General features: G+C 38.7%; 1 protein-coding gene across 1 annotated transcript in view; it reads left to right on the top strand.

Annotated features, from left to right (window-relative positions):
* Window positions 1-24,690, top strand: part of LOC127617765 (dystonin-like) — a 116,364-nt gene extending 91,674 nt beyond the window's left edge. The window contains exons 8-23 of the mRNA XM_052089843.1: window positions 992-1,104; window positions 1,584-1,690; window positions 4,022-4,141; window positions 6,889-6,984; window positions 7,081-7,208; window positions 12,148-12,241; window positions 13,028-13,182; window positions 13,517-13,967; window positions 18,772-18,900; window positions 19,098-19,175; window positions 19,263-19,424; window positions 20,447-20,551; window positions 22,137-22,232; window positions 22,316-22,441; window positions 24,285-24,437; window positions 24,532-24,690. Of these exons, the coding sequence (XP_051945803.1) occupies window positions 992-1,104; window positions 1,584-1,690; window positions 4,022-4,141; window positions 6,889-6,984; window positions 7,081-7,208; window positions 12,148-12,241; window positions 13,028-13,182; window positions 13,517-13,967; window positions 18,772-18,900; window positions 19,098-19,175; window positions 19,263-19,424; window positions 20,447-20,551; window positions 22,137-22,232; window positions 22,316-22,441; window positions 24,285-24,437; window positions 24,532-24,690 (2,272 nt within the window). The remainder of the gene's footprint in view (window positions 1-991; window positions 1,105-1,583; window positions 1,691-4,021; window positions 4,142-6,888; window positions 6,985-7,080; window positions 7,209-12,147; window positions 12,242-13,027; window positions 13,183-13,516; window positions 13,968-18,771; window positions 18,901-19,097; window positions 19,176-19,262; window positions 19,425-20,446; window positions 20,552-22,136; window positions 22,233-22,315; window positions 22,442-24,284; window positions 24,438-24,531) is intronic.
* Window positions 24,691-26,039: the final 1,349 nt, after the last annotated feature.

Genomic DNA, 26,039 nt, shown 5'->3' on the forward strand with positions numbered 1-26,039 from the left:
TTGTAGAAGCAATAACTAATAACTAACACATTTGTAAAATTAATAAGATATGAATTAATGAGAATAAATGTAATAATAAAGAAAATGTACGTTTGGTTCTGTAATGTTAAGTAGATATATCTTAAGGATATATCCAAGGACTAAGTCCTGGAATTAATCTAACAATACTATGTCTCGTCTTTGTCTAATGAACAAAGTAATTAAATGAAAGAAGTTAAAGTACGGATAGTATGATGAGGCCTCAAAGTTGGAAGTCAGATGCGGAGAGCCAGAGAGCTGAGCTGTTAGTCTGAAAACCAAACTTTAAAGTCTTTATACCCTCTTGAGACTTTGCCAAGAAAGATTCCTTCTTTGGCACAGCGCGTTCTGCACAGTTTGAAGATAACTCAAGGTTTTCAGGACATATTGTTATGACCCATTGAAGTGCGACGGCTGCAGTGAAGTGGCCTTATTTGTTGAGAACCGGGTGGAAACACCAGCACTAAATTAAGTGTGTCTTATCATATATGTGTGTATGTGCAAGACTCCCATCTGCACAATGCTTGAAACAATAACATCTATAAAGTTAGCACCAAGCTCTCTGAATTCAGCTCTGAAACCTCATCAGGTCAAAAGGGCAACAAGTTCATATACAAAGAGTCTAAAATGTATATACTTTGTCCCAAACAGCACACCAGTGCTGATCACTGGTTGGAATAGGGCAGAACCTTTGCGATGAGTCTGAGGACATTCATTTTTCTTTAAGCAAAATATTTCGTATTTTTGGAAAGCAAAGTTTTCTTTGGATTTATCCTTGTGTGCTGTTGAATGACATCTTAATTTAGTGAATAGGCTACATGTTTAATCTTGTGCATCAAACATTCATTAAAACAAAATCTCCCAGCTCCATTACATTGCATACATGAAATGGTTTGTCATATATCTGGCAAGGTTTCAGACATGTAAAGCTTGTTGAATAAGATGGTTTCATCATGGCTGTCTCTTAATTTAGGCCTGATCTGGTGGATATGAGCCAAGTATCAACACAGAGCAGCAGATCGAACTTAGAACAAGCGTTCTGTGTGGCCGAGCAGCTTGGTGTGGCACGACTACTCGACCCAGAGGGTGAGTTTCAACAGCATACATGTTAATCAACTCATTGTGACTAAACAAATGGATTTATCCACACTGAACTGGACGAAGAACAATATCTAATCTCAAGGCTGTTTTAAGATATTTTCTTTTTCAGCAGAGGATGCTGGTGGAACTGCTTAGTGTCATTATATTGGCATGCATATTCTTGATTTATCATCATGATTGTATGCATATTGCATTATTCACCTTGCAGTTTCACAGTGTGTTTTATTGTCATCTGTAAAGCAACACTAGGAGCTAAGAATGGTATCCAGTGCCCAAAAGCTAGCACTATCCTCACTTTATTCTGACAGAAGACTAAACATTGCAATTCAACACTTTATAGAAATGGTACACTGTTTTGTCTGTAGTTAGTAGTTTTTAGAGGAAGGGTAATCTTTGTTGCAAAACTGTAAGACATTTTATAAGCTTGCATTGTACTTGAGCTAATGTTTTGCCGTTTTTAACAGATGTGGACGTGTCTTCTCCGGATGAGAAGTCAGTCATTACTTACATATCAACGTTATACGATGTCTTCCCCAAAGCACCGGATGGTATGGAGGGTGTCAATGCAAATGTAAGTACCATCAAACATCTAGGAAATTACAATAACATTTAAAATGTTTGTCAAGACTAATCACTTCAAATGAATATACTGGGTTAAATATAATTCAAGCTCAATAATTGTAACTTGGCCCTCAAAGGAAAATAAACATGACAAGAAAGCAGTTAAATAGTCCAGTATTCAAATATTTGGGTCCTAAGCAAAATCCTATTTGGACCTCTTATATAGCTTATAGCTAGAAACGGCCCTAGTCATGAGTGCAGTTTTTAGGGTGCTTTGTCAAGTTAACAGTAGTTTGAAACATTGTAAAGCGCTTCTTGAGATCCCAGCATTCTGTCGTGTTCGGTCCAGCTGTCTGAACGCGAAAGCGCACCTTTGGAAGGACGTGCTTCCTGTTGTTCTGGTTGGTTTTATGAGGCATGTTGCCTGAAAAGCTGAAGCTGCGCTGACTGCCCCCTGCTGCCAAAATCAAGTGCTACATCAAGCTTGAATTGCTCCAATAGCTGAACATTATTACGGAATTTATGTATGGATTGAGGGTATGATTTATTGCGTTCATTTTCTTTATTCTTTAAACACTTTTGAGAAATTAATGTAGGATAAATCGTGAAACTAGTCTAATGACACGGTCTTAAGGAAACTTAATTCATTTATCTTTAAATCATCATCAAAATCATTGTAAAAATGTCATGAATATTCAATATATTTCCCAAGCCTACTGTTGATCGGACTTAAGTTTTAAATGCAGAATAATTATTAGCACCTCTGAAGAATTCGGTTCTTTGTTTTGCGTAATATGACCGTGAAGCGTTCATCTGTGTTCCGCAACTGCTTTCGGGTCCTTGAATAACGTATAACGTGCGAGAAAGGGCAGCCGGTGGACATACAGCCTTCCTAGGGTAATATGGTGCCCCCCTAGGGAGTTGGTGCCCTAAGCAGACTGCATAGTCTGAGGGAGTGGCGGTACTGGGGTTAGGTTTAGGGGTAGGGTTAGGGGATAGTTTCTATAGTTCGTACAATATAAAAACATTATGTCTATGGAGAGTCCTCATAAAGATGGCTGCACCTACGTGTGTGTGTGTGTGTGTGTGTGTGTGTGGCTGTTAGTGACGGCACTATGAAAGCATGTCTCTAGTCTTGTGATTGTCCTCGCTCTCTCTTTCTACTGCCATTTTATGACTGAAACACAAAAATATGTTTGTTTTAAGCCATGACTCCTGTCTGTGGATATACACACTGCTACTAGATGAACAGCTCAGAGATTTGCACAAGGATGATATTAGTTAGCTGACACACTATAGTGACTGTTTGTTAGCTGGGTGGGTTAGGGAATTTGTCTTGGTCTTTGCAAATAAACTTTGTGTCTAAATGTTCCCATTACATACAGTAAGCACTGCCTTCTTCTGCAATGTTTCTTGGAGGAGTTTGAGGCTTGTTATGCAGGAAATAAAAGAAGTTGGAAGCTTTTGGCAATTCTCTTGATTCTTTGGAGGAATTCCCAGAATAGAACAGAATGCTGCCTGAGGAATAGACTCCATTTATTTGCTGGATATAAGCTTTACAAGTTTTACAAGTTTATATTGTAAGCTCCTAAGTAGAATAAGCTGGAGAGCTAAATGTTTTGGGGATGAACTACTATCTTGTGCTGTTTCTGGCTGTGTGAATAGCCTGCTGCTCTGCATATCCTTCTGAAGGATTTCAGCGCACATTGTTTTGTGAATCTGTCACAATGTAATGCCGCTTGCAAGAGTCTGTTTTTGAAGGATGGGAGAGTGACATGTTAGACCCAACAGCAAACCCCGCAGCCTGTGTGTGAGTGCTCATTTCACATGTGAAGGGGATGTTGCTTATATGCAAACAAGCAATTATTAGAAGTATTTTAGAAAAAAACACAAAATATATTACTGTTTTTGGCACAACAAACAACCTGGGAATTGTTTTTTTACATAATCTAAATGATTTATTACCTCTTTAAGCAGGGCTGGACTGGGAAGAGAAATCGGCCCTGGATTTTAAATAGCAACTGGCCCAAACGCGGCGGCTCATTTTAGATAATCATGGCACATTTGTCCCTTTTGCGACCAACCCACTGGCCCACTCAGTTCTCTAAGTGTGTCGGCCCATGGGGAAAATGCACGCTATGCCAGATTACCAGTCCAGCCCTGCCTTTAAGATAATTTGACATTCATTTTAAATTTCCATGCCCTAAATTCTTTAATAAATAAGCAAAAAAATTAAATATATAAAATATGAGCCACATAATACATTAAAATAGGGCTGTTAACATCTTACTGAAATTACAGTGAAATACAGTATAGCATATTTATGTTGTTCTTGAAACAGGATGTGGATATTAAATGGGTGGAATATCAGAACATGGTGAAGTACCTCAGCCAGTGGATCAAACACAATGTGACTGTGATGTCAGACAGAACTTTTCCCAGCAGTCCTGTGGAACTAAAGGTGAGATGCCACATCTTCATAAAGCTTTACATGCAAAAATACATTTATCTCCCAGTAAAATAATGGATTTGACATAATAACCTTTAAAAGGAACAGTTCCCCCAACTTGAATCCTGCATGACTTCTCCTATTTTAGAGAAAACAACAGATATTTTTTTTTTTATTTAATTGCTCTTTTCCACACAAAATAAGCAGAAAGTGACTTCTATGTGAAACTCCAAAAAGGACATCTCACAGTCTCCCAAAGAAATGTTCATGTTGTTTGTTTAGGCCAAAATGAAAAGAAATAAACAAGAAATTCTATTCATTTTACGTTTGCGTTTGGAAAATGAAGCCTTTTTTTGAGGCTTTAAGATTTTAAAGCATCGTTTTAATGGCAGTTCTTTTCATGACAAATAATCTTATTACTCTCACATTCCATATCATCTAGGGGTGTAATGATTCACTCGTTTTCTCGATGCATTGATTGCTAATCCTGCCAATTCATATGCATTGATATTGAAAATGATTTTGAATTGAGAATCGTTAGTGTTGTTCAATAATCTATTTAAATGGTTTCAGCAAATCAGTATACAATATTTTTGAATATATGAATATTAAATTAGTTGTATGTGTGATTTAAATGAGATGTGCGCGGCTTCATTATCTAGTAGTGCATCCCGGAGCACATGCCCGCACAGATGCACTCTTCCATCACCCTTCACGGGATCACGCCTGCTCCCCGTTCCATCCGGAACACTCACTGAAACTTTTTCTGAGCAGCTTTCCGAATCTTTCAAGCACTTTATGTCTGAAATCTCCTCTGGATGAGAAAATTACGGCTTCTTCATGAGTTCTTGTCATGAGTCAAACATGCTCAAACCTTTTGATACATCTGCTAACCCGCTGCGTGGAGAGCTTGGGGCACAAATGCCATTAAAAATCATAAAAATGCTCCCAAAATGTAAACTGTGGATGCAGAAAATGCCCCATAAATAATTGTTCTGGGTTTTTTTTGGTAACCTGTAAGATGTTATACATTCTCAGACTTAAGAATTTGTATTAATGAATTGATTAAATTGAAATTTTCAGCTAAATGGATTAGACACAGTTTATGTTTTAAATTGTTAGAAAAACAATTATGCCCACAGTATGTTACAAAATGCAAAATCAAATACAGGGGCAAATATTGACCATAAATGTACGTTTATTTTTGACTCTCGGTCACTACTGAAATAAAGTGATTTCATTGTGAGGAAACTTATAAAGCCATTATTTACTATAGTATAAAATAGTGCTTTTTATTATTGATTATTTGGGAATGTGGTGTGTACAAAACATTGAAATTGAAGTCATCTATATGATTGCTTTTCTCTGACTTAACTGAATGTAGTCAGATGATGTTACTTTAATGTTGTTATATTTGAATTAGTTTACTGATTCAGGGTCCCCATGATCGTGCAAAACCTGGAAATATCAGAGATTTCAAGCCCTGGAAAAGTCATGCAAATTATTTTATAAATCAAAAATGTAAGACTTTTATAATTAAATATGGAATATTTTCTAGCTATGTTCATCTCTGAAAAATGTAATTGGCACATTGTACTATTATTGTATTCCAAGTTACTTTGATGCAATAAGTAATTTTATGCAGTTTGCCTTTCTTTTTCTTGTTTAAGACACATTAGGTGAAGTATAAATTTTTTTTTTTTTTATAAATGCATTTTAAAAAATGCTGAATTGAATCTTTAAATTAATCGAATTTCATTGTGATGAAATATTGAATTGAATCGTTTTGAATTTGCAAAAATAGTTTTTGAATCGAATTGAAAACCTGTGAATCATGAATCGAATCAATTTGCTTTCAGCCCAAAGATTCAAACCCCTAATAGAATAATATTCTCGCATTCATTGCATTACTGTTCAAAAGTTTATTTTAGAGTTTATTTGATTTAAATAAGCATACATTAAAGGCAACAAATGCTACTATGATTTTTAATTAACATACAGTTCAAATAATATATAATTGGTTTTTGTAATAATATACAATAGTTTTTTTAAGTGCACTCTCCCAAATTCTCATAACAATAATTATTATTATTTTGTTGAAATCAGCATAAATTCTATTAAAAACAAGTGTTACAGTGCTGCAAATTTGGGTGAGAAATCTACTGAAATTTGAGAAATTTACATGAAAATAAAGATAAAATAGACCTCATGTTCTTTTTGCAAAATATACAGTAATACAGTTTCTAATTTTGGAGTGAAAGATGACTCTGGGCATGCTCTTGACGGTTTTGTGATTCACCACTAAAGTATCATATATCGGTAGTCTTCACGTTTAGTGCTCGTACGGGTTTAGAGCGATATGGAGGTTAAGTTTTGATTTACAATGATGTCAGATATATCTGAAGTTATAATTTGTCAGATATTGCTTCAGATATTTTGCTGATATTAACAAGACAATCTGATACTTGCAGATATTCAGTATTGATTAGTTTATTCCAGCCTGGGGAAAACTATCTGCCCTCATACACAGGCTTTACATGGCCTGCATCCCTCTCATGCTAAAAAGTATTAAAGCCTCCTTAAAAAGCTCCAACTATCATCTCATCACCTATCATAGAGCAACAGCATAGAGCACACAGTTTTAACAGCACTGAAAGCATGAGTGGGTATGTTCTGTTTTCTTGTGTTCAATGTTTGAGTATGACAGTGTGTATGTGTTTCTCTGACTTTGTTTTATCCAACACTTTTTACATTTACAGGCACTTTATACACAATATCTACAGTTTAAAGAGGATGAAATACCAGCGAAAGAGAATGACAAGGCCAAAATCAAACATCTCTACAAAATGCTAGAGGTTTGCATTATTGCAGATCATTCGATTTCCTTTTTTGATCATTCTGTGGCATATGTACTTTACTTCTGTTAAACGCCGCTTTATGTTGGGATGTAGATGTGGATAGAGTTTGGTCGCATCCAGCTCCCTCAAGGTTGTCATCCTAATGATGTGGAGAAGGAATGGGGCAAACTGATCGTGGCCATGCTGGAGAGAGAGAAGAGCCTGAGGCTTGAGCTGGACAGGTATGAGAGACATGATTTACACATGCTATCTCTACATCGCTATTTCTTAATGAGAGAATATGAGCTTGGTGGATTTACATTTCACCACTTAGGAATTCAATAAATTCTCTCTTTCCAGTTTGTTATCATTGAGAGGAGATACTGTAGCAGTGATAGGAATTTTGACATTTGAGAAGTTTGACCTAGATAAGGATATGGCCACTGTTCATCATTTTTAGAGCCCTAGAACTCTTTTGTGATGATGAGAAGTAGAATTTTTAAATTGGATTTCCCCAATTCAATTTTATTTATTTATATCTCTCGCTTTCTGGTAAGCATTTACCATGCTAAATATATGAGTTAGCATTGTTGTCAATAATAAAATATGACAATGCAAGTTTTTGAAGAAGATCGCATATTGATTTATTATGCTTTTAAAGTAGTAACAACAACTGTAGTAGCTGTGGTATTTGGCAGAAACCATGGTTACCATGTTAAATTTAGCAAGAGCTGCTTGTTGAGTTCTGTCTAGAACTCAGTAATCTAAGAGTGTGTAACTATTTTTCATATCTTTCTTTGTCTTGTGACTTGAAATATGAGAGATGACAGATGTTTTAATAACATCTCATTTAAACTTCAGTAGCAAACATGACATCAAATTTGTTAAGTTACATTTTTGTAAATCAGTTCAAACTGTCTGTTTCAATCAATTCAAATCTCTGATTTGACAATTTTTTTGTGGAAAAAATGCTTCTGAAAAAATGTAATATATACACATATTGTATATATACACTGGCAGCCAAAAGTTTGTAATAATGTATAGATTTTGCTGTTTCGGGAGGAAATTGATACTTTGATTCAAAAAAGTGTCATTCAACTGATCACAAAGTATAGTCAGGACATTACTGATGTAAAAAACAGCACCATCACTATTTGAAAAAAGTTATTTTTGATCAAATCTTGACAGCAGACATCACTCTAACACTTTATTCTTGAGTAATCATGCTAAATTGATCATTTGGTACTAGAAAATCACTTGCTATTATATCAAACACAGTTGAAAGATATTTGGTTTGTTAAATGAACTTAACATTGTGTTTGTTTTTGAGTTGCCACAGTATGCAATAAACTGGCATGTCTTAAGGTCAATATTAGGTCAAAAATGGCAAAAAAAGAAACAGCTTTCTCTAGAACAGGGGTCAGGAACCTGTGGCTCTTTGTTAAATATCAAGTGGCTCGCCAGGTGTCTCACCGTTCACCAACACATGATCGTATATAGATCTAATTTTCCTACAGAAAGTGTGGATGTGACTGCAAAACTTGAAGTCATAGATTCTGTTTTGATTTCCATTCTCCCAAAATTGTTGTACAGCCTACTCCTGGTGAACAAGGTTTGAAATTAACACCTGCCAAAAACAGATTTTTTTATGGACAGTGGTGGGTCATTTTGCTGATGTACCAGCCACTGTGGAGGGGAACCTGCAAGACTTCTCAGAGTGATATACTGTATGACAAGAAATTAGATAAAAAGACACATGTTTGACAAAACATGGGAGATTATATTTTGAAGAACAGGACCATGGCATGATTGTTGGTGCCAGATGGGCTGGTTTGAGTATTTCTGAAACTGCTGATCTCCTGGGGTTTTCACACACAACAGTCTCTAGAATTTATACAGAATGGAGCCAAAAACAAAAAACATCCAGTGAGCTGCAGTTCTGTGGAAGGAAATACCTTGTTGATGAGGGAGGTATCTCGATAACTCAGATAACCGGTCTGTACAATTGTGGTGAGAAGAATGCTATTCTGAGATGCGGGTTGGTGCTGTTTTAGCAGCATGAGGGGGACCTACACAATATTAGGCAGGTGGTTTTAATGTTGTGGCTGATTGATATATATATACACAATATCTCACAAAAGTGCGTACACCCCTCACATTTTTGTAAATGTTTGATTATATCTTTTCATGTGACAACACTGAAGAAATGACACTTTGCTACAATGTAAAGTAGTGAGTGTACAGCTTGTATAACAGTGTAAATTTGCTGTCCCCTCAAAATAACTCAACACAGCCATTAATGTCTAAACCGCTGGCAACAAAAGTGCGTACACCCCTCACATTTTTGTAAATGTTTGATTATATCTTTTCATGTGACAACACTGAAGAAATGACACTTTGCTACAATGTAAAGTAGTGAGTGTACAGCTTGTATAACAGTGTAAATTTGCTTTCCCCTCAAAATAACTCAACACACAGCCATGTAGCCACTCACCGCTGGCAACAAATGTGAGTACACCCCTAAGTAAAAATGTTAAAATTGGGCCCAAAATGTCAATAATTTTTGTGGCCACCATTATTTTCCAGCACTGCTTTAACCCTCTTGGGCATGGAGTTCACCAGAGCTTCACAGGTTGCCACTGGAGTCCTCTTCCACTCCTCCATGATGACATCACGGAACTGGTGGATGTTAGAGACCTTGTGCTCCCCCACCTTCCGTTTGAGGATGCCCCACAATGGGGTTTAGGTGTGGAGACATGCTTGGCCAGTCCATCACCTTCACCCTCAGCTTCTATAGCAAAGCAGTGGTCGTCTTTGAGGTGTTTTTGGGGTTGTTATCATGCTGGAATACTGCCCTGCGGCCCAGTCTCCGAAGGGAGGTGATCATGCTCTGCTTCAGTATGTCACAGTACATGTTGGCATTCATGGTTCCCTCAATGAACTGTAGCTCCCCAGTGCCGGCAGCACTCATGCAGCCCCAGACCATGACACTCCCACCACCAAGCTTGAATGAAGCCAAGACACACTTGTCTTTGTACTCCTCACCTGGTTTCCGCCACACACGCTTGACACCATCTGAACCAAATATGTTTATCTTGGTCTCATCAGACCACAGGATATGTTCCAGTATTCCATGTCCTTAGTCTGCTTGTCTTCAGCAAACTGTTTTCGCGCTTTCTTGTGCATCATCGTTAGAAGAGGCTTCCTTCTGGGACGACAGCCATGCAGACCAATTTGATGCAGTGTGCGGCATATGGTCTGAGCAATGACAGGCTGACCTCCCACCCCTTCAACCTCTGCAGCAATGCCAGCAGCACTCATACGTCTATTTCCCAAAGACAACCTCTGGATATGTTCAGAGCACGTGCACTCAACTTCTTTGGTCGACCATGGCGAGGCCTGTTCTGAGTGTAACCTGTCCTGTTAAACCGCTGTATGGTCTTGGCCACCGTGCTGCAGCTCAGTGTCAGGGTCTTGACAATCTTCTTATAGCCTAGGCCATCTTTATGTAGAGCAACAATTCTTTTTTTCAGATCCTCAGAGAGTTCATTGCCATGAGGTGCCATGTTGAACTTCCAGTGACCAGTATGAGGGAGTGTGAGAGCGATGACACCAAATTTAACACACCTACTCCCCATTCACACCTGAGACCTTGTAACACTAACGAGTCACATGACACTGGGCCTAGGAAAATGGCTAATTGGGCCCAATTTGGACATTTTCACTTAGGAGTGTACTCACTTTTGTTGCCAGCGGTTTAGACATTAATGGCTGTGTGTTGAGTTATTTTGAGGGGGCAGCAAATTTACACTGTTATACAAGCTGTACACTCACTACTTTACATTGTAGCAAAGTGTTATTTCTTCAGTGTTGTCACATGAAAAGATACAATCAAATATTTACAAAAATGTGAGGGGTGTACTCACTTTTGTTGCCAGCGGTTTAGACATTAATGGCTATGTTGAGTTATTTTGAGGGGACAGCAAATTTACACTGTTATACAAGCTGTACACTCACTACTTTACATTGTAGCAAAGTGTCATTTCTTCAGTGTTGTCACATGAAAAGATATAATGAAATATTTACAAAAATGTGTATACTCAATTTTGTGAGATACTGCATATACTGTATATAAATACACACAATTTGAAAATATTCATTTTTAAATATATTATGTTTATTTAGTAAAAAAAATCCTTTGTCTGTCTACCTTGCGTTTACATTTGTAATTAACTTAGCTAAAATGTTTTGGGATGAAATGAAGTTTCCTATGATAAACAAAAACAATGTCACTCTTTTTTTAGCCATTTCACAGCAAATAAATAAATAGAAATATATGTCAAATATTGTCAAAAGGCTGAACATTTTTTTAGATTTGTAACTCTTTTGGCCAGTCCTAGTGTGCACATGAGTGTGATTATTTACAAACAGTATTATCAGTGTTAATCATAATTTTTAGGTTAAAACCGATGATGAAAATGATGTTGTAAATCACCTATCCTGGAAATATATGGAAGTCACCCGTCTTTAGATAATAGCAACTCTGTTGTTCAATAACATTTTCAAATCTTTCTATTGAGTCACATGACTGTTCAGGAGGGTGAGGAATGTGATGCCCAGAGTGACACCCACGTTTCTCCAATTATAACTGTCTGAACCTGTGGTGGATCATCTGTCTTACTTGAAAGAACGCTCAGTCTTTCACCTGGGGGGGATATTATCTGGGGTTAGCATCTTTGCCACTAATATTAGCCTATAAATAGCAGTTGCTGTAAGCGTGTGCCAGCAGAAGGGTTTTTGCGCACAGATGTAGGGTTGTAGATGGGCGGCGGGGTCTGTGTTGCTGATGGTGGGGTGCTGAACGGCATTCTCTGGCTCTGCCGAAGACTGATATGATGCACAGCAAATTGGCGTACTGCAGTAGCACCTCATCAGTAAGTGACAGCACTCTAACCAGCCTGGGCTCTGCCGAAAACCTGCTCTACGGAGCGCACGAGCCTCTGTCCAGCACTCCGCTTTACCTCAATAACAACTCCGTGTATGGACCGAGGTGAGGGAGCCATGGAAGACAAGCAGAGGATGGTTTTGGTTTTCTTCGGGGAAGTGTTGTACTAATCGTGATTTGAAGTTTGATCCTGTTGCAATTCGATTTTGATTGTGATCTCTGCTTTGTTGTCGTAGACTTGAAATGCTGCAGCAAATTGCAAACAGAGTCCAGCGAGACTGCATTGCCGGAGAGGACAAATTAGCCTTAGCGCGGAACGCTCTGCAGTCGGTAAGTTCATTCATAAGATCAATCATACTATTCCAGAGGTAGACTACAAGGCAAAAGTGTGGACACACCTGACTGAATTTAAGTTTGTCATAATCTAAAAAACCTTTTGATGTGAAGGCTTATGATTTAATGCATTTGTAGACAAATATAAATTGTGCCTATGTTTGAATTTTCTACTTTTTTTATTTTACTCTATATGGATGCGATCTCCAATTCTGTATCGTGTTTAATAGAATTCTGTATGGATATGACATTTTTAACAAAATATTTAAATTAAATTTGAAATAAAAGGTTAATTCGATAGCTAATATTTTATGCATTGTAAAGACACACTATTAAATAATATTTTATAATTACAGCTTGATTAAAAATGACAGCCAATAAAAATACTCATGTTCTTCATTTACACTTTTCTGGTAGAACTAACTTTTAAAAAACATTATTGGGCCAAAATTGTTTGGTGTTTTGGAAATGACGCCACAACAGAAGTCATATATTGAAGTCAGAGTCATATTAGAAAAAAAAAAGGTAGAAATTATTTTCACACAATAAATATTGAAATAATGTATGTTTATTTCACTCTTTATTCAGATTGTCATAGTTCTAAACATTTAATAATCTGTATTTTTTGAAAGAATTTACATAGTTACATTTTGAATGTCTGAGTATCTGATAGAAGGCTAAAACAATAACATCTATACTTAATGTATATTACAGTAAGTATAATGTATATACTTAATGTACATGTGATATATTTGTGATACATTTTGTTAAAATCTCCTCTAGGATGCCAAACGGTTGGAATCTGGAATCCAGTTTCAGAATGAAGCAGAGATCGCTGGTTTTCTGCTGGAGTGTGAGAATTTATTGAGGCAGCAGGTGGTGGATATTCAGCTTTTACTGGACGGCAAATTCTACTTGGCTGATCAGCTTGTTCAAAGGTCAGACAGTGCATGAAAGTCCATGTTAATAATGTTAAGTAAAGCAATAAGCCACTGCAGACCATGTGATTTTACCACGGTAAAGGTGCATTGCCATAAACACCCTAACACACTCGTGTTGTTTATTGCTTTTATTAAATTGTAGCATCAGCTATATTAACCACCAAAGCAATATTACTTCCACCAAAGCAATATAGTTCACAAGTCTAACTGTAGCAACTTAATGGCCACACATTTATAAAGATAGCGAATTAAACGTGGCTCATTAGATCAGAATTTAGAATCCAAACAGTCTTTTTTTTTTTTATATATCTGCTTTATGTTGGTCTCAAAGGGTATCTCAACTGCGTGATGACCTGTTGGCTCTGAGAACGGAGTGTTCCTCTGTGTACAGTAAAGGACGAAGGCTGACCACAGAACAGACCAAGATGGTGATTTCTGGCATCACGCAGAGTCTGAACTCTGGCTTTTCTCAAAACTACTCTGCTGGATTGTCCCCTGCCCTCACCCCAGGACTCACTCCCAGAGGTCTGGCCACTTTGGGGGACAGCAACACCCCTGCACTGACCCCGGCCATGACTCCCAGCATGCAGCCCACATCAGTCCAGCCCTATCTCACCGGTAGAGGTGGAGGAGGTGTGGAGTCCGGTGTGCTTCAGCAGCTCAAACACATGCAGATCCGCAAGCCCATGCTCAAGTCATCGTTCGTGGATCCCAACTTGACTGAGGACGAGGTTAATGTGAAGTTTGTACAGGATCTGCTTAGCTGGGTTGAAGACATGCAGGTACATTTACAGCTTTGATTTCAGATTCTATTTATTTATTTTAATGGAACACTGTAAAACATCATTTGCTTAATGACCTTCAGTTCTAACAGATGTAAAATTATTTGACTTGTTCTCACAGAATGTATATTTAATAAAGCCATTTGAGGGTTGATAATCCCAAAAAAGTATAAACACTTTGGCTCTGTGGCGCCATCAAAACAATGCTCGGTTTGTTGGTTTATCCTGTCCAGCCCAACCTAAAAACACTGGCTCAACCAAATGGAGTTTGGGGCGGGACCATCTGTTTGTCCAAGAGGGAGTGTTTGGAAAGCCTGTTTGAAAATGTATTACTTTTGCAATTTAGTTTTTGTTTTCATTAGTGATGAAGAAATGATACATTTACGTTTATTAGTGGTGCTTGCAAAGCATCACTATTGTAATCTCACATACTTATTTTTATTTTTCTTCTTTTTATTATTATTCTATCTCCGTACAAAACTTCGGCACCTAACTCGTCCCGCACCGTTTGGCGTAGACCCACAAATGAGGTGTCAAATCGAACGGCCTATTGAGGACACGTGTGCTATGACTTTTATAAGCTGATCGAGGTACGGTATTTGCCCCAGGGGCAAAAAAGCGGCCGAAAAATCCCATAGACTTAACATTGTGACAAACTTTGAGGCGTCACAGCTCCGAGCGAGGATTTCACAGAAACGTGTGATTTGCCACATTTGAAGAGGCTGGCAGGCTCTGTAAGAGCATACCTCAATATGGGGTAAAAGTTGCACCCCTGGGGGCAGGAGCTGCCCAAAAATGCCCCAATTGACTTATAATGGTGTAGGACGGCCCATGAAATGAAAAGGCATAGGGATTTGTATTGAACATAGCTCTGGATCACAGTGTCATAGAGACCAGGGGTGGGCTCATTTTACTCAGACGACCAATCAGTCTCTCAGGATCATTGTGAAGCTATCAAGCCACGCCCTAGCAACCATTAAGAGCACCTTAGCAACAAGTCCCATAGACTTCTATTGAAACAGATCAAAGGGATATCTCCGGATAGAAGTGTCATAGAAACACAAGGGTGGTCTCGTTTGACTCGGACAGCAAACAGCCAATCATGCATCAAATCAACACTTCCTAGCCCCTCCCTAGCAACCATTGTCGAGCACCTTAACAACCAAAATCCATAGAGGGATATCTTCCATTCTGAATGTCACAGAGGCATGGGAGTTGGTTTATATCATTCATACTGACAAGCAGCCTTTGGAGATTCATGATTGGCAGCTGCCAAGCCACTCCCTAGCAACTAAACAGAGTACCCTAGCAACCGTTTAGCAGTAACTATATCTCTGCACCACAAAATCAGAGAGACTTCTGGGTTGATTTATTTCAATCAGGATGGCAAGGAGACTTGATTAGTATCACTATGGTAACTGCCTAGCAACCAGATGGGGTTACCCTAGCAACCGAGTAACAAATCACATATCTCTGCATCACAAAAACATAGAGACTTCCGGGTTGACTTATTTCAATCAGGGTGGCAAGGACACTTCATTAGTATCACTATGGTAACTGCCTAGCAACCAGATGAGCTTACCCTAGCAACCGAGTAACAAATCACATATCTCTGCATCAGAAAAACGTAGAGACTTCCGGGTTGACTTATTTCAATCAGGATGGCAAGGACACTTGATTAGTATCACTATGGTATCTGCCTAGCAACCACATGGGCTTACCCTAGCAACCAAGTAACAAATCACATATCTCTGCATCACAAAAACATAGAGACATCCGGGTTGACTTATTTCAATCAGGATGGCAAGGACACTTGATAAGTATCACTATGTTAACTGCCTAGCAACCAGATGGGGTTACCCTAGCAACCGAGAAACAAATCACATATCTCGGCACCAGAAAAGAGTACAGACTTCCGGGTTGATTTATTTCAATCAGGATGGCAAGGACACTTTATTACTATCACTATGGTAACTGCCTAGCAACCAGATGGGGTTACCCTAGCAACCGAGAAACAAATCACATATCTCGGCACCAGAAAAGAGTACAGACTTCCGGGTTGATTTATTTCAATCAGGATGGCAAGGACACTTGATTACTATCACTATGTTAACTGCCTAGCAACCAGATGGGGTTACCCTAGCAACCGAGAAACAAATCACATATCTCGGCACCAGAAAAGAGTACAGACTTCCGGGTTGATTTATTTCAATCAGGATGGCAAGGACACTTGATTACTATCACTATGGTAACTGCCTAGCAACCAGATGGGGTTACTCCTAGCAACCGAGAAACAAATCACATATCTCGGCACCAGAAAAGAGTACAGACTTCCGGGTTGATTTATTTCACTCAGCATCGCAAGGACACTTGATTACTATCACTATGGTAACTGCCTAGCAACCAGATGGGGTTACCCTAGCAACCGAGTAACAAATCACATATCTCTGCACCACAAAATAGTACTGACTTCCGGGTTGATTTATTTCACTCAGGATCGCAAGGACACTTGATTACTATCACTATGGTAACTGCCTAGCAACCAGATGGGGTTACCCTAGCAACCGAGAAACAAATCACATATCTCGGCACCAGAAAAGAGTACAGACTTCCGGGTTGATTTATTTCACTCAGCATCGCAAGGACACTTGATTACTATCACTATGGTAACTGCCTAGCAACCAGATGGGGTTACCCTAGCAACCGAGAAACAAATCACATATCTCGGCACCAGAAAACAGTACAGACTTCTGGGTTGATTTATTTCAACCAGGATGGCAAGGACACTTCATTAGTATCAATATGGTAACTGCCTAGCAACCAGATGGGGTTACCCTAGCAACCGAAGTAACAAATCACATATCTCTGCACCAGAAAACACTACAGACTTCCGGGTTGACTTATTTCACTCAGGATGGAAAGGAGCCATGTATTGTATTACCTTGGTAACTGCATAGCAACCACATGGGCTTACCCTAGCAACCGAGTAAAAAATCACATATTTCTGCACCAGAAAATCGTACAGACTTCTGGGCTGATTTATTTATGACCATAATTTTTTTTCTTTTCCAGTTACAACATGCTGTTTGACGAGTTTTGCCACGGCAAGCACCACTCACATTTTCTTCAGGAAATGTACCCATCTAGTTTTTCTTCTTATTATTATATCTCCGTACAAAACTTCGGCACCTAACTCGTCCCGCACCGTTTGGCGTAGACCCACGAATGAGGTGTCAAATCGAACGGCCTATTGAGGACACGTGTGCTATGACTTTTATAAGCTTATCGGGGTACGGTGTTTGCTCCAGGGGCAAAAAGCGCCGAAAAATCCCATAGACTTAACATTGCGACAAACTTTGACGCGTCACAGCTCCGAGCGAGGATTTCGCGAGAAACATGTGATTTGCCACATTTGAAGAGGCTGGCAGGCTCTGTAAGAGCATACCTCAATATGTGGTAAAAGTTGCACCCCTGGGGGCAAGAGCTGCCTAAAATTGCCCCCATTGACTTACAATGGTGTAGGACGGCCCATGAAATGAAATTGCATAGGGATTTTGGATTGAACATAGCTCTGGATCACAGTGTCATAGAGACAAGGGGCGGGCTCATTTTACTCAGATGACCAATCAGTCTCTCAGGATCATTGTGAAGCTATCAAGCCACGCCCTAGCAACAATTTAAAGCACCTTAGCAACAAGTCCCATAGACTTCTAATGAAAGACATCAAAGGGATATCTCCGGATAGAAGTGTCATAGAAACACAAGGGTGGTCTCGTTTGACTCGGAGCAGCAAACAGCCAATCATGAATCACCTCAACACTTCCTAGCCCCTCCCTAGCAACCATTGTCGAGCACCTTAGCAACCAAAATCCATAGAGGCATATCTTCCATTCTGAATGTCACAGAGGCATGGGAGTTGGTTTATGTCATTCATACTGACAAGCAGCCTTTGGAGATTCATGATTGGCAGCTGCCAAGCCACTCCCTAGCAACTAAACAGAGTACCCTAGCAACCGAGTAACAAATCACATATTTCTGCACCAGAAAATCGTACAGACTACTGGGTTGATTTATTTCAACCAGGATGGCAAGGACACTTCATTAGTATCACTATGGTAACTGCCTAGCAACCAGATGGGGTTACCCTAGCAACCGAGCAACAAATCACATATCTCTGCACCAGAACACACTACAGACTTCCGGGTTGACTTATTTCACTCAGGATGGAAAGAAGCCATGTATTGTATTACCTTGGTAACTGCATAGCAACCGCATGGGCTTACCCTAGCAACCGAGTAACAAATCACATATTTCTGCACCAGAAAATCGTACAGACTTCTGGGTTGATTTATTTATGACCATAATTTTTGTTTTTTTCAAGTTACAACATGCTGTTTGACGAGTTTTGCCACGGCAAGCACCACTCACATTTTCTTCAGGAAATGTACCTATCTAGTTTTTCTTATCGTTCTATCGGAATGTTTTTTATCTTCAAACATACTGACATTTTCATAGAACAAAACTTTGTGAGGTTTATGCTTAAAAGAAAAAAATTACAAAAAGTAGTTTGAGGAAAAAAAATCTTAATTAGTATTTTTCTTGCCCCATTTGTGGATTTTTCTTTTTTTATTTTAAAGCATGATGTGTACCAAATTTTATTAGATTTCTCTGAAAACAAGATTTAATATCTTATGCTATGCTTGTCAAGTAAATGTAACTTGTTTTAAGAATATTTAAGAGAAGAGGAAGTTGTAAACAACAACAAAACAAAAATGATATAAAAACATGTTTTTGTCTCTGAAAGGCTCAGCTAGATCAAGCAGAATGGGGATCCGATCTGCCGAGTGTTGAGTCAAATTTAGCGAATCATAAAGACATGCACAAAGCCATCGAAGAATTCCAGATGAGCGTTAAAGAAGCCAGACTGAGTGAGGTAATACAACATATTCCATACTTTAAGATTTATTCATTAATGGAATAGTTCTGAAAAAAACGTTCTTCTACGGATTCCAAAATGAGAAATTTAGCAGATTGTCCATGCTGGTCTTTTTCCATTTACTAAAAGTGGATAGTAACTTTTCATAAAAATACACACAAAATGCAACTTACTCGTGTGTCCCCCCCTAACAGATTCAGATGGTCCAGCCATTGAAGCAGAGTTACTCTGAGAAGTTGAACATGCTAGAGAGCAAGTACACAAGGCTGCTGGTAAAGTGTCTTTGTACAGATGTGCCTTTAGGTCCTGTGACATTAAGAACTGTGTGTCTCAGCTTCTGTGCTTTTGTATGTTTTCAGAAATGCTCTAGCGAGAGGCAGAATCATCTGGACAGCTTGTATGACTTTGTATCACGCGCAACTCAGGAGTTGATCTGGCTCAATGAGAAGGAAGAAGAGGAAGTGGCTTTCGACTGGAGCGAGCGAACCGGTAACATTTCCAGAAAGAGAGATTACCATGCAGTAAGTTTATACAACTAACATCATTTTATAATATGTGCTGGCAACAGGGCTGGGCTAATATATGTCAATGCTGATACATTTAACGTTATTATTCACAGGGTTTATGTCAAATTAAGCCACATGGTGAATATCGAGATGATTTTAATATGCTTTTTTTTACTAAGATCATGCCGGAGGGCCAGTTTCACGCCTGTTTCTTCTGTCACAACTCAGTAGTGATGTTGCTGATAGAGTTGATTCATAGAAAAAAACTTTTAAAACTATCCATTGCAATTAATCAATTAAAAACTCTGATTCGTTGAATTGTTTATGACATTGCTCAAACATGTTCATCAAGTCTCCATCTGACATTTTTCAAACATTAAATTCTTTTAGTAAAAATATGTAGAAAATGTTGCTATTATTGTTATATTGGTGCATATACATACGAATCGTTTTTTAAATATAATTTTATTATGTATTTAATTGATGAAATACATTTATTTAAGTCTAAAACAGTGTGGAAAAATGCCTTTTTTCAACCCAATTTTACTATATTTCACCTGTATCCTTTTGAATATATTTGGCATTAATATCTGTTTGGTTCTTTACATAAAATAACCTACACCTTTTATGTCTGTTCAGAGATAATACATAAATATTGAGATATTGGAATAAGGAATATTAGCGAAATATTGAAATGCCAGCCCTTGATGTAATTACTGTGGAAAATACTGTTTTGCTTGGAGGGTTGTTTTAGTTCATATGAAAGTCTGGCACCCATTCACACATATAATTACACTGAGCCTGCATGTGCTTTTAAAAAGGATATAGCTTGAAAGTGCTTTCAGTGAACACATCCTCCGCTAGCGAGCTATCAAGACAACTGTGGCAGATGTGGCAGCACTGTAAACATTCATCCGAATCAAGATTGGATGTAAATCAAAAGAGTTTTGCAAAGTCTTGACTTGCCTTTTCATGTCAAGGGGCAGGTTTGTGGAAGGGGTTAGAGTTAGTCTTCATATTCTCCTCTTTTTCTACAGGATCTCATGAGAGAACTGGATGATAAGGAGGTGGTGATCAAGTCCATCCATGAGAAGGCCGAGACCCTGCTACTGGAGAACCATCCTGCCAGACTCACCATAGAGGTAGAGCTTCAGTGATGCCTGAAATAATGCTACCATTCCAGACTTTAATGACAAAAGCTTTAGTATCAAAGCTTTATAACACATATTTTGTAAACATATACATTAGCTTTCATTAGAAACTAAAACATGATTACATTCTAGAATATTGAACAGGTCATTAGCAATTCATACTTCATATTCTAATGGTTACAAAGGTTGTGAAATGGTGATTAAAATTCTGTCATTATTTACCTACACAAAATTAGATAAGCATAATGTTAATGCTTTATACAGTATATATACACCGATCAGCCACAACATTATAACCACCTTCCTAATATTGTGTAGGTCTAATATTAGGCAGGTGGTTTTAATGTTGTGGCTGATCGGTGTATATATGTAAGTGATAATCCAAGGCTAGGTGTGCATTAAACGATTTTAATGCAAAATGGACTATCCCACTTATACCATGGTCACTTGCTATCATTGAGTAGTTACAGCTGTTATTGTTTTATAGAGTGCAATTTTTGACTGGAAGAGTAACAATGGTTAACAGGTCATTAAATCTAGAGTTCTGTCCGTTCTAAATCAGACACAGAAATAAAGACCAAACACTCTTTAAAAACTGTGAATTTATATATTCAGTACAGAAATAATAATAGCCACATTATGTAGAAGGGTTGGCACTCCTCAGAACATGTAATATTTAATTCCTATTCTTTGTCGTGTTCACATTAATGAGGATAAACCAGCATTGCTGACGTGACAGTTATAAAAGTAGCACTTACTGTTCAAGACGAGGAGAAAATCATGCAAAACACTCCAAACATCTAGACTTTGACCCCTGAGGTATCTATATATGGTATCCATTAAGGCAGCATGATTGATTGAATTAAGAATAAAATAGCAATGTGGCATTGATTGATTTTAAAACAGCAAAACACTGGATGGTATGAAGTGGTCTACATTCAGAGCTTCCATCAGTGATGTGTGATCGCGGTGCGCCCTCTAGCAGTTATACACACACATGTTGAGCAGACAATGAAACTGTTTTAGAAGATTTTTTATTATTTTACAATATAAATTATGTTGCCTCATCTTATCGGATAGTGAAAGATGCATTTAAAAGGTTGCGGTTACCTTCTCTCCCCCTCTGTGCAAAACAGCTGAATGTCAAACAATACTTTCCACACAAGTGCTTTGGGTGAGTAATATGGGGCTGATGAACACTTGTCTTTTCCATGTTTCCTGTAGTGCTTCACAGTTGATTTGTAACGGCACTGCATGATTTAATGATGTTGTTTTGTGATGTGACAGTTAATCCTAGTTCTGAGACTACATTCGCGATCGGAGATCATTTAAACAGAGGCATAAACATCTTGCAATGTCTCATCACGGAGCACAGCAGAGAAGGCGCATTAATATAGAATGGCGAACTACCTGTGCATTAAACAGTTTTAACGCACACTTTCCATCCAATCAGAATTGAGTATTCAAACAGACCATGTTGTATATATATATAGTATTTAAAAATATGTATCAATAAATTCAATGAATACATAGATTTTCCCTCTAACTGTATATTTCATCCTTGAAATTCTCATAGGCATACAAAGCAGCCATGCAAACCCAATGGAGCTGGATTCTGCAGCTTTGCCACTGTGTGGAGCAACACCTGAAAGAGAACACTGTTTACTTTGATGTGAGTTACAAAGCTATTCCACCATAACATTGGGTTGACTTGTCACTGTTCATGTAAAACTAATACTGTTACTCCCCTTGCAGTTTTTCAAGGATACCAAAGAGTCGTTGGATTACCTCAAGAGCCTCCAAGATGCCATCCACAGAAAGTATAGCTGTGACCGAAGCAGCAGTTTGCATCGGCTGGAGGATCTAATTCAAGAGTCCATGGTTAGTTGGATTCGATGCCAAAACCTTTTTAAGGCCTATTCCCCATAGATCTGTCAATAGAGTTGGGAACCAAGAACCTGTTCTTCCAGTTTTTGTTTAGAATGTTTATTAAGGAACAACTTTTCAGGGGTTGGAGTGGGCTGATCTTCAAGTACAGGTGAAACTCGAAAAATTTGAATATCGTGCAAAAGTTCATTAATTTCAGTAATTCAACATAAAAGGTGAAACTAATATATTATATAGACTCATTACAAGCAAAGTAAGATATTTCAAGCCTTTATTTGATATAATTTTGATGATTATGGCTTACAGCTTATGAAAACCTCAGAAAATTAGAATATTGTGAAAAGGTTCAGTATTGTAGGCTCAAAGTGTCACACTCTAATCAGCTAAACACCTGCAAAGGGTTCCTGAGCCTTTAAATGGTCTCTCAGTCTGGTTCAGTTGAATTCACAATCATGGGGAAGACTGCTGACCTGACAGTTGTGCAGAAAACCATCATTGACACCCTCCACAAGGAGGGAAAGCCTCAGAAGGTAATTGCAAAAGAAGTTGGATGTTCTCAAAGTGCTGTATCAAAGCACATTAATAGAAAGTTAAGTGGAAGGGAAAAGTGTGGAAGAAAAAGGTGCACAAGCAGCAGGGATGACCGTAGCCTGGAGAGGATTGTCAGGAAAAGGCCATTCAAATGTGTGGGGAAGCTTCACAAGGAGTGGACTGAGGCTGGAGTTACTGCATCAAGAGCCACTACACACAGACGGGTCCTGGACACGGGCTTCAAATGTCAAACGTCTTACCTGGGCTAAAGAAAAAAAGAACTGGTCTGTTGCTCAGTGGTCCAAAGTCCTCTTTTCTGATGAGAGCAAATTTTGCATCTCATTTGGAAACCAAGGTCCCAGAGTCTGGAGGAAGAATGGAGAGGCACACAATCCAAGATGCTTGAAGTCCAGTGTGAAGTTTCCACAGTCTGTGTTGGTTTGGGGAGCCATGTCATCGGCTGGTGTTGGTCCACTGTGCTTTATTAAGTCCAGAGTCAACGCAGCCGTCTACCGGGACATTTTAGAGCACTTCATGCTTCCTTCAGCAGACAAGCTTTATGGAGATGCTGACTTCATTTTCCAGCAGGACTTGGCACCTGCCCACACTGCCAAAAGTACCAAAACCTGGTTCAATGACCATGGTATTACTGTGCTTGATTGGCCAGCAAACTCGCCTGACCTGAATCCCATAGAGAATCTATGTGGCATTGCCAAGAGAAAGATGAGAGACATGAGACCAAACAATGCAGAAGAGCTGAAGGCCGCTATTGAAGCATATTGGTCTTCCATAACACCTCAGCAGTGCCACAGGCTGATAGCATCCATGCCACGCCGCATTGAGGCAGTAATTAATGCAAAAGGGGCCCAAACCAAGTACTGAGTACATATGCATGATTATACTTTTCAGAGGGCCGACATTTCTGTATTTAAAATCCTTTTTTTTATTGATTTCATGTAATATTCTAATTTTCTGAGATTCTGAATTTGGGGTTTTCATAAGCTGTAAGCCATAATCATCAAAATTATATCAAATAAAGGCTTGAAATATCTTACATTGCTTGTAATGAGTCTATATAATATATTAGTTTCACCTTTTGAGTTAAATTACTGAAATTAACGAACTTTTGCACGATATTCTAATTTTTCGAGTTTCACCTGTACTAAAGAATCATTAATGGAACCAATAAGTGGAATTGCAATCCAAACCAGAATCATTCAATTCCTTCCAATTCCCATCCCATCCTTAGTGATTAAATGCATTGATGTATGTGAATGATTGAGGTAGGATTGTTGTGTCCACACAGGATGAGAAAGAGCAGCTCCTGAAATACAGCAGCACTGTGGGCGGGTTAGTGGGCAGAGCGAAGTCTGTCATTCAGCTCAAACCTCGCAACCCAGAGAATCCTGTCAGAACATCCATACATGTCAAAGCCATCTGTGACTACCGCCAGATAGAGGTTCATTCACCATCAGAATATTACACGCTGCATATTTACAACAGTGTTTCATATAGTGCTGATTTGTTTCATAAACTTTCTTCTCTCCTCTCAGATCACCATTGGTAAAGAAGATGAGTGTGTCCTGGTGAGTAATTCTCACAGAGCCAAGTGGAAAGTCATCAGTCCATCAGGAAATGAGGCTATGGTGCCTTCAGTCTGCTTCAGTGTGCCACCACCTAATAAAGAGGCAATTGAAATGGCAAGCAGGTGAGATGAGGGCATTCTTGGAATCCCTTTTATTTAGCAAGAAAGTGTGCATGTTTTGCCATATTAAAGCCATTGGTAGGCTGACTTTGTGACGACTATACACCGTGGCTTTGCAGCGCTATCCAAACAGCGCTCTGTTAGTTTTAGCATCACAACATGCCAACTTTTGGCTCCACCAATGGCATGAATTATGGGCAGAACTACAACCCCATTTCCGAAAAAGTTGGGACAGTATGAAAAATGCAAACAAAAGGAATGATTTGTAAATTATAATCACCCTTTGCTAAATTGAAAGCACTACAACTACACATTATATAATGTTTTGACCTGTGAATTTAATTTTGTTTTATTTTTTTAAATGTACTGTCATTTCAAATCAGATGATTGCAACATGCTCCAAAAAAGTTGGGACAGTCGAGTGTGTTCCATTGTTAAACATCACCATTTCTTCTTATAACACTTATTTAAGCATTTGGACACTGAAGTTTGTTCCCCCAATCATCCATTATGTAGGTCTTTAGCTGCAATATTGTACGGGGTCTTCGTTGCCTTATGGTGTACTTCATAATGTGCCACACATTCCCAATTAGATACAGGTCAGGACTGCAGGCAGGCCAACCTAGCACCCATACTTTCTGCTTACACAGCCATGCACTTGTAATCTGGGCATGGTTTGAAGTTGTCCTACTGGAAAATGCAGGGGCATCCCTGGAAAAGACGGTGCTGGATGGCAGTATTTGTTGCTCCAAAATCTTTACATATCTGTCTGCATTCATGGTGTTCTCACAGATGTGTGAGTTCCCTGTGACAGGGGCACTTACACACCTCTAGCCTATACAGACACTGGCTTATGGACCTGATGCTAATAACAGCTTGGATGGTCATTTTCCTATTTGGCCTGGATAATATGATGGCTGTGTTTTTCAAAAAACTTTTTGAAATGTGGACTCTTCGGACAAAAAAACACAGTTCCACTGTTCTACTTTCCATCTAAGATGAGACCGAGACCAGAGAATTCAACGGCGCTTCTGGACAGTGTTGATGTAGGGCTTCTTCTTTGCATAGTAATGTCTTAACGTGCATCTGTGGATGCAGTGGCGAGTGGCGTTAACTTACAAAGGTTTAATAAAGTTATCCCAATCCCATGTTCATGATATCCATTACAGATGAATGATGTTGTTTAAGACAGTGACATCTAAGGGATCAGAGATCAAGCGCATTCAGAAATGGTTTTCGTCTTGCCCTTTAACATTTACATTTATGCATTTGGCAGACGCTTTTATCCAAAGCGACTTACAGTGCACTTATTACAGGGAAAATCCCCCCGGAGCAACCTGGAGTTAAGTAACTTGC

This window comes from Xyrauchen texanus, chromosome 24 (assembly GCF_025860055.1).
Source record: "Xyrauchen texanus isolate HMW12.3.18 chromosome 24, RBS_HiC_50CHRs, whole genome shotgun sequence".
NCBI classification, from domain to species: domain Eukaryota; kingdom Metazoa; phylum Chordata; class Actinopteri; order Cypriniformes; family Catostomidae; genus Xyrauchen; species Xyrauchen texanus.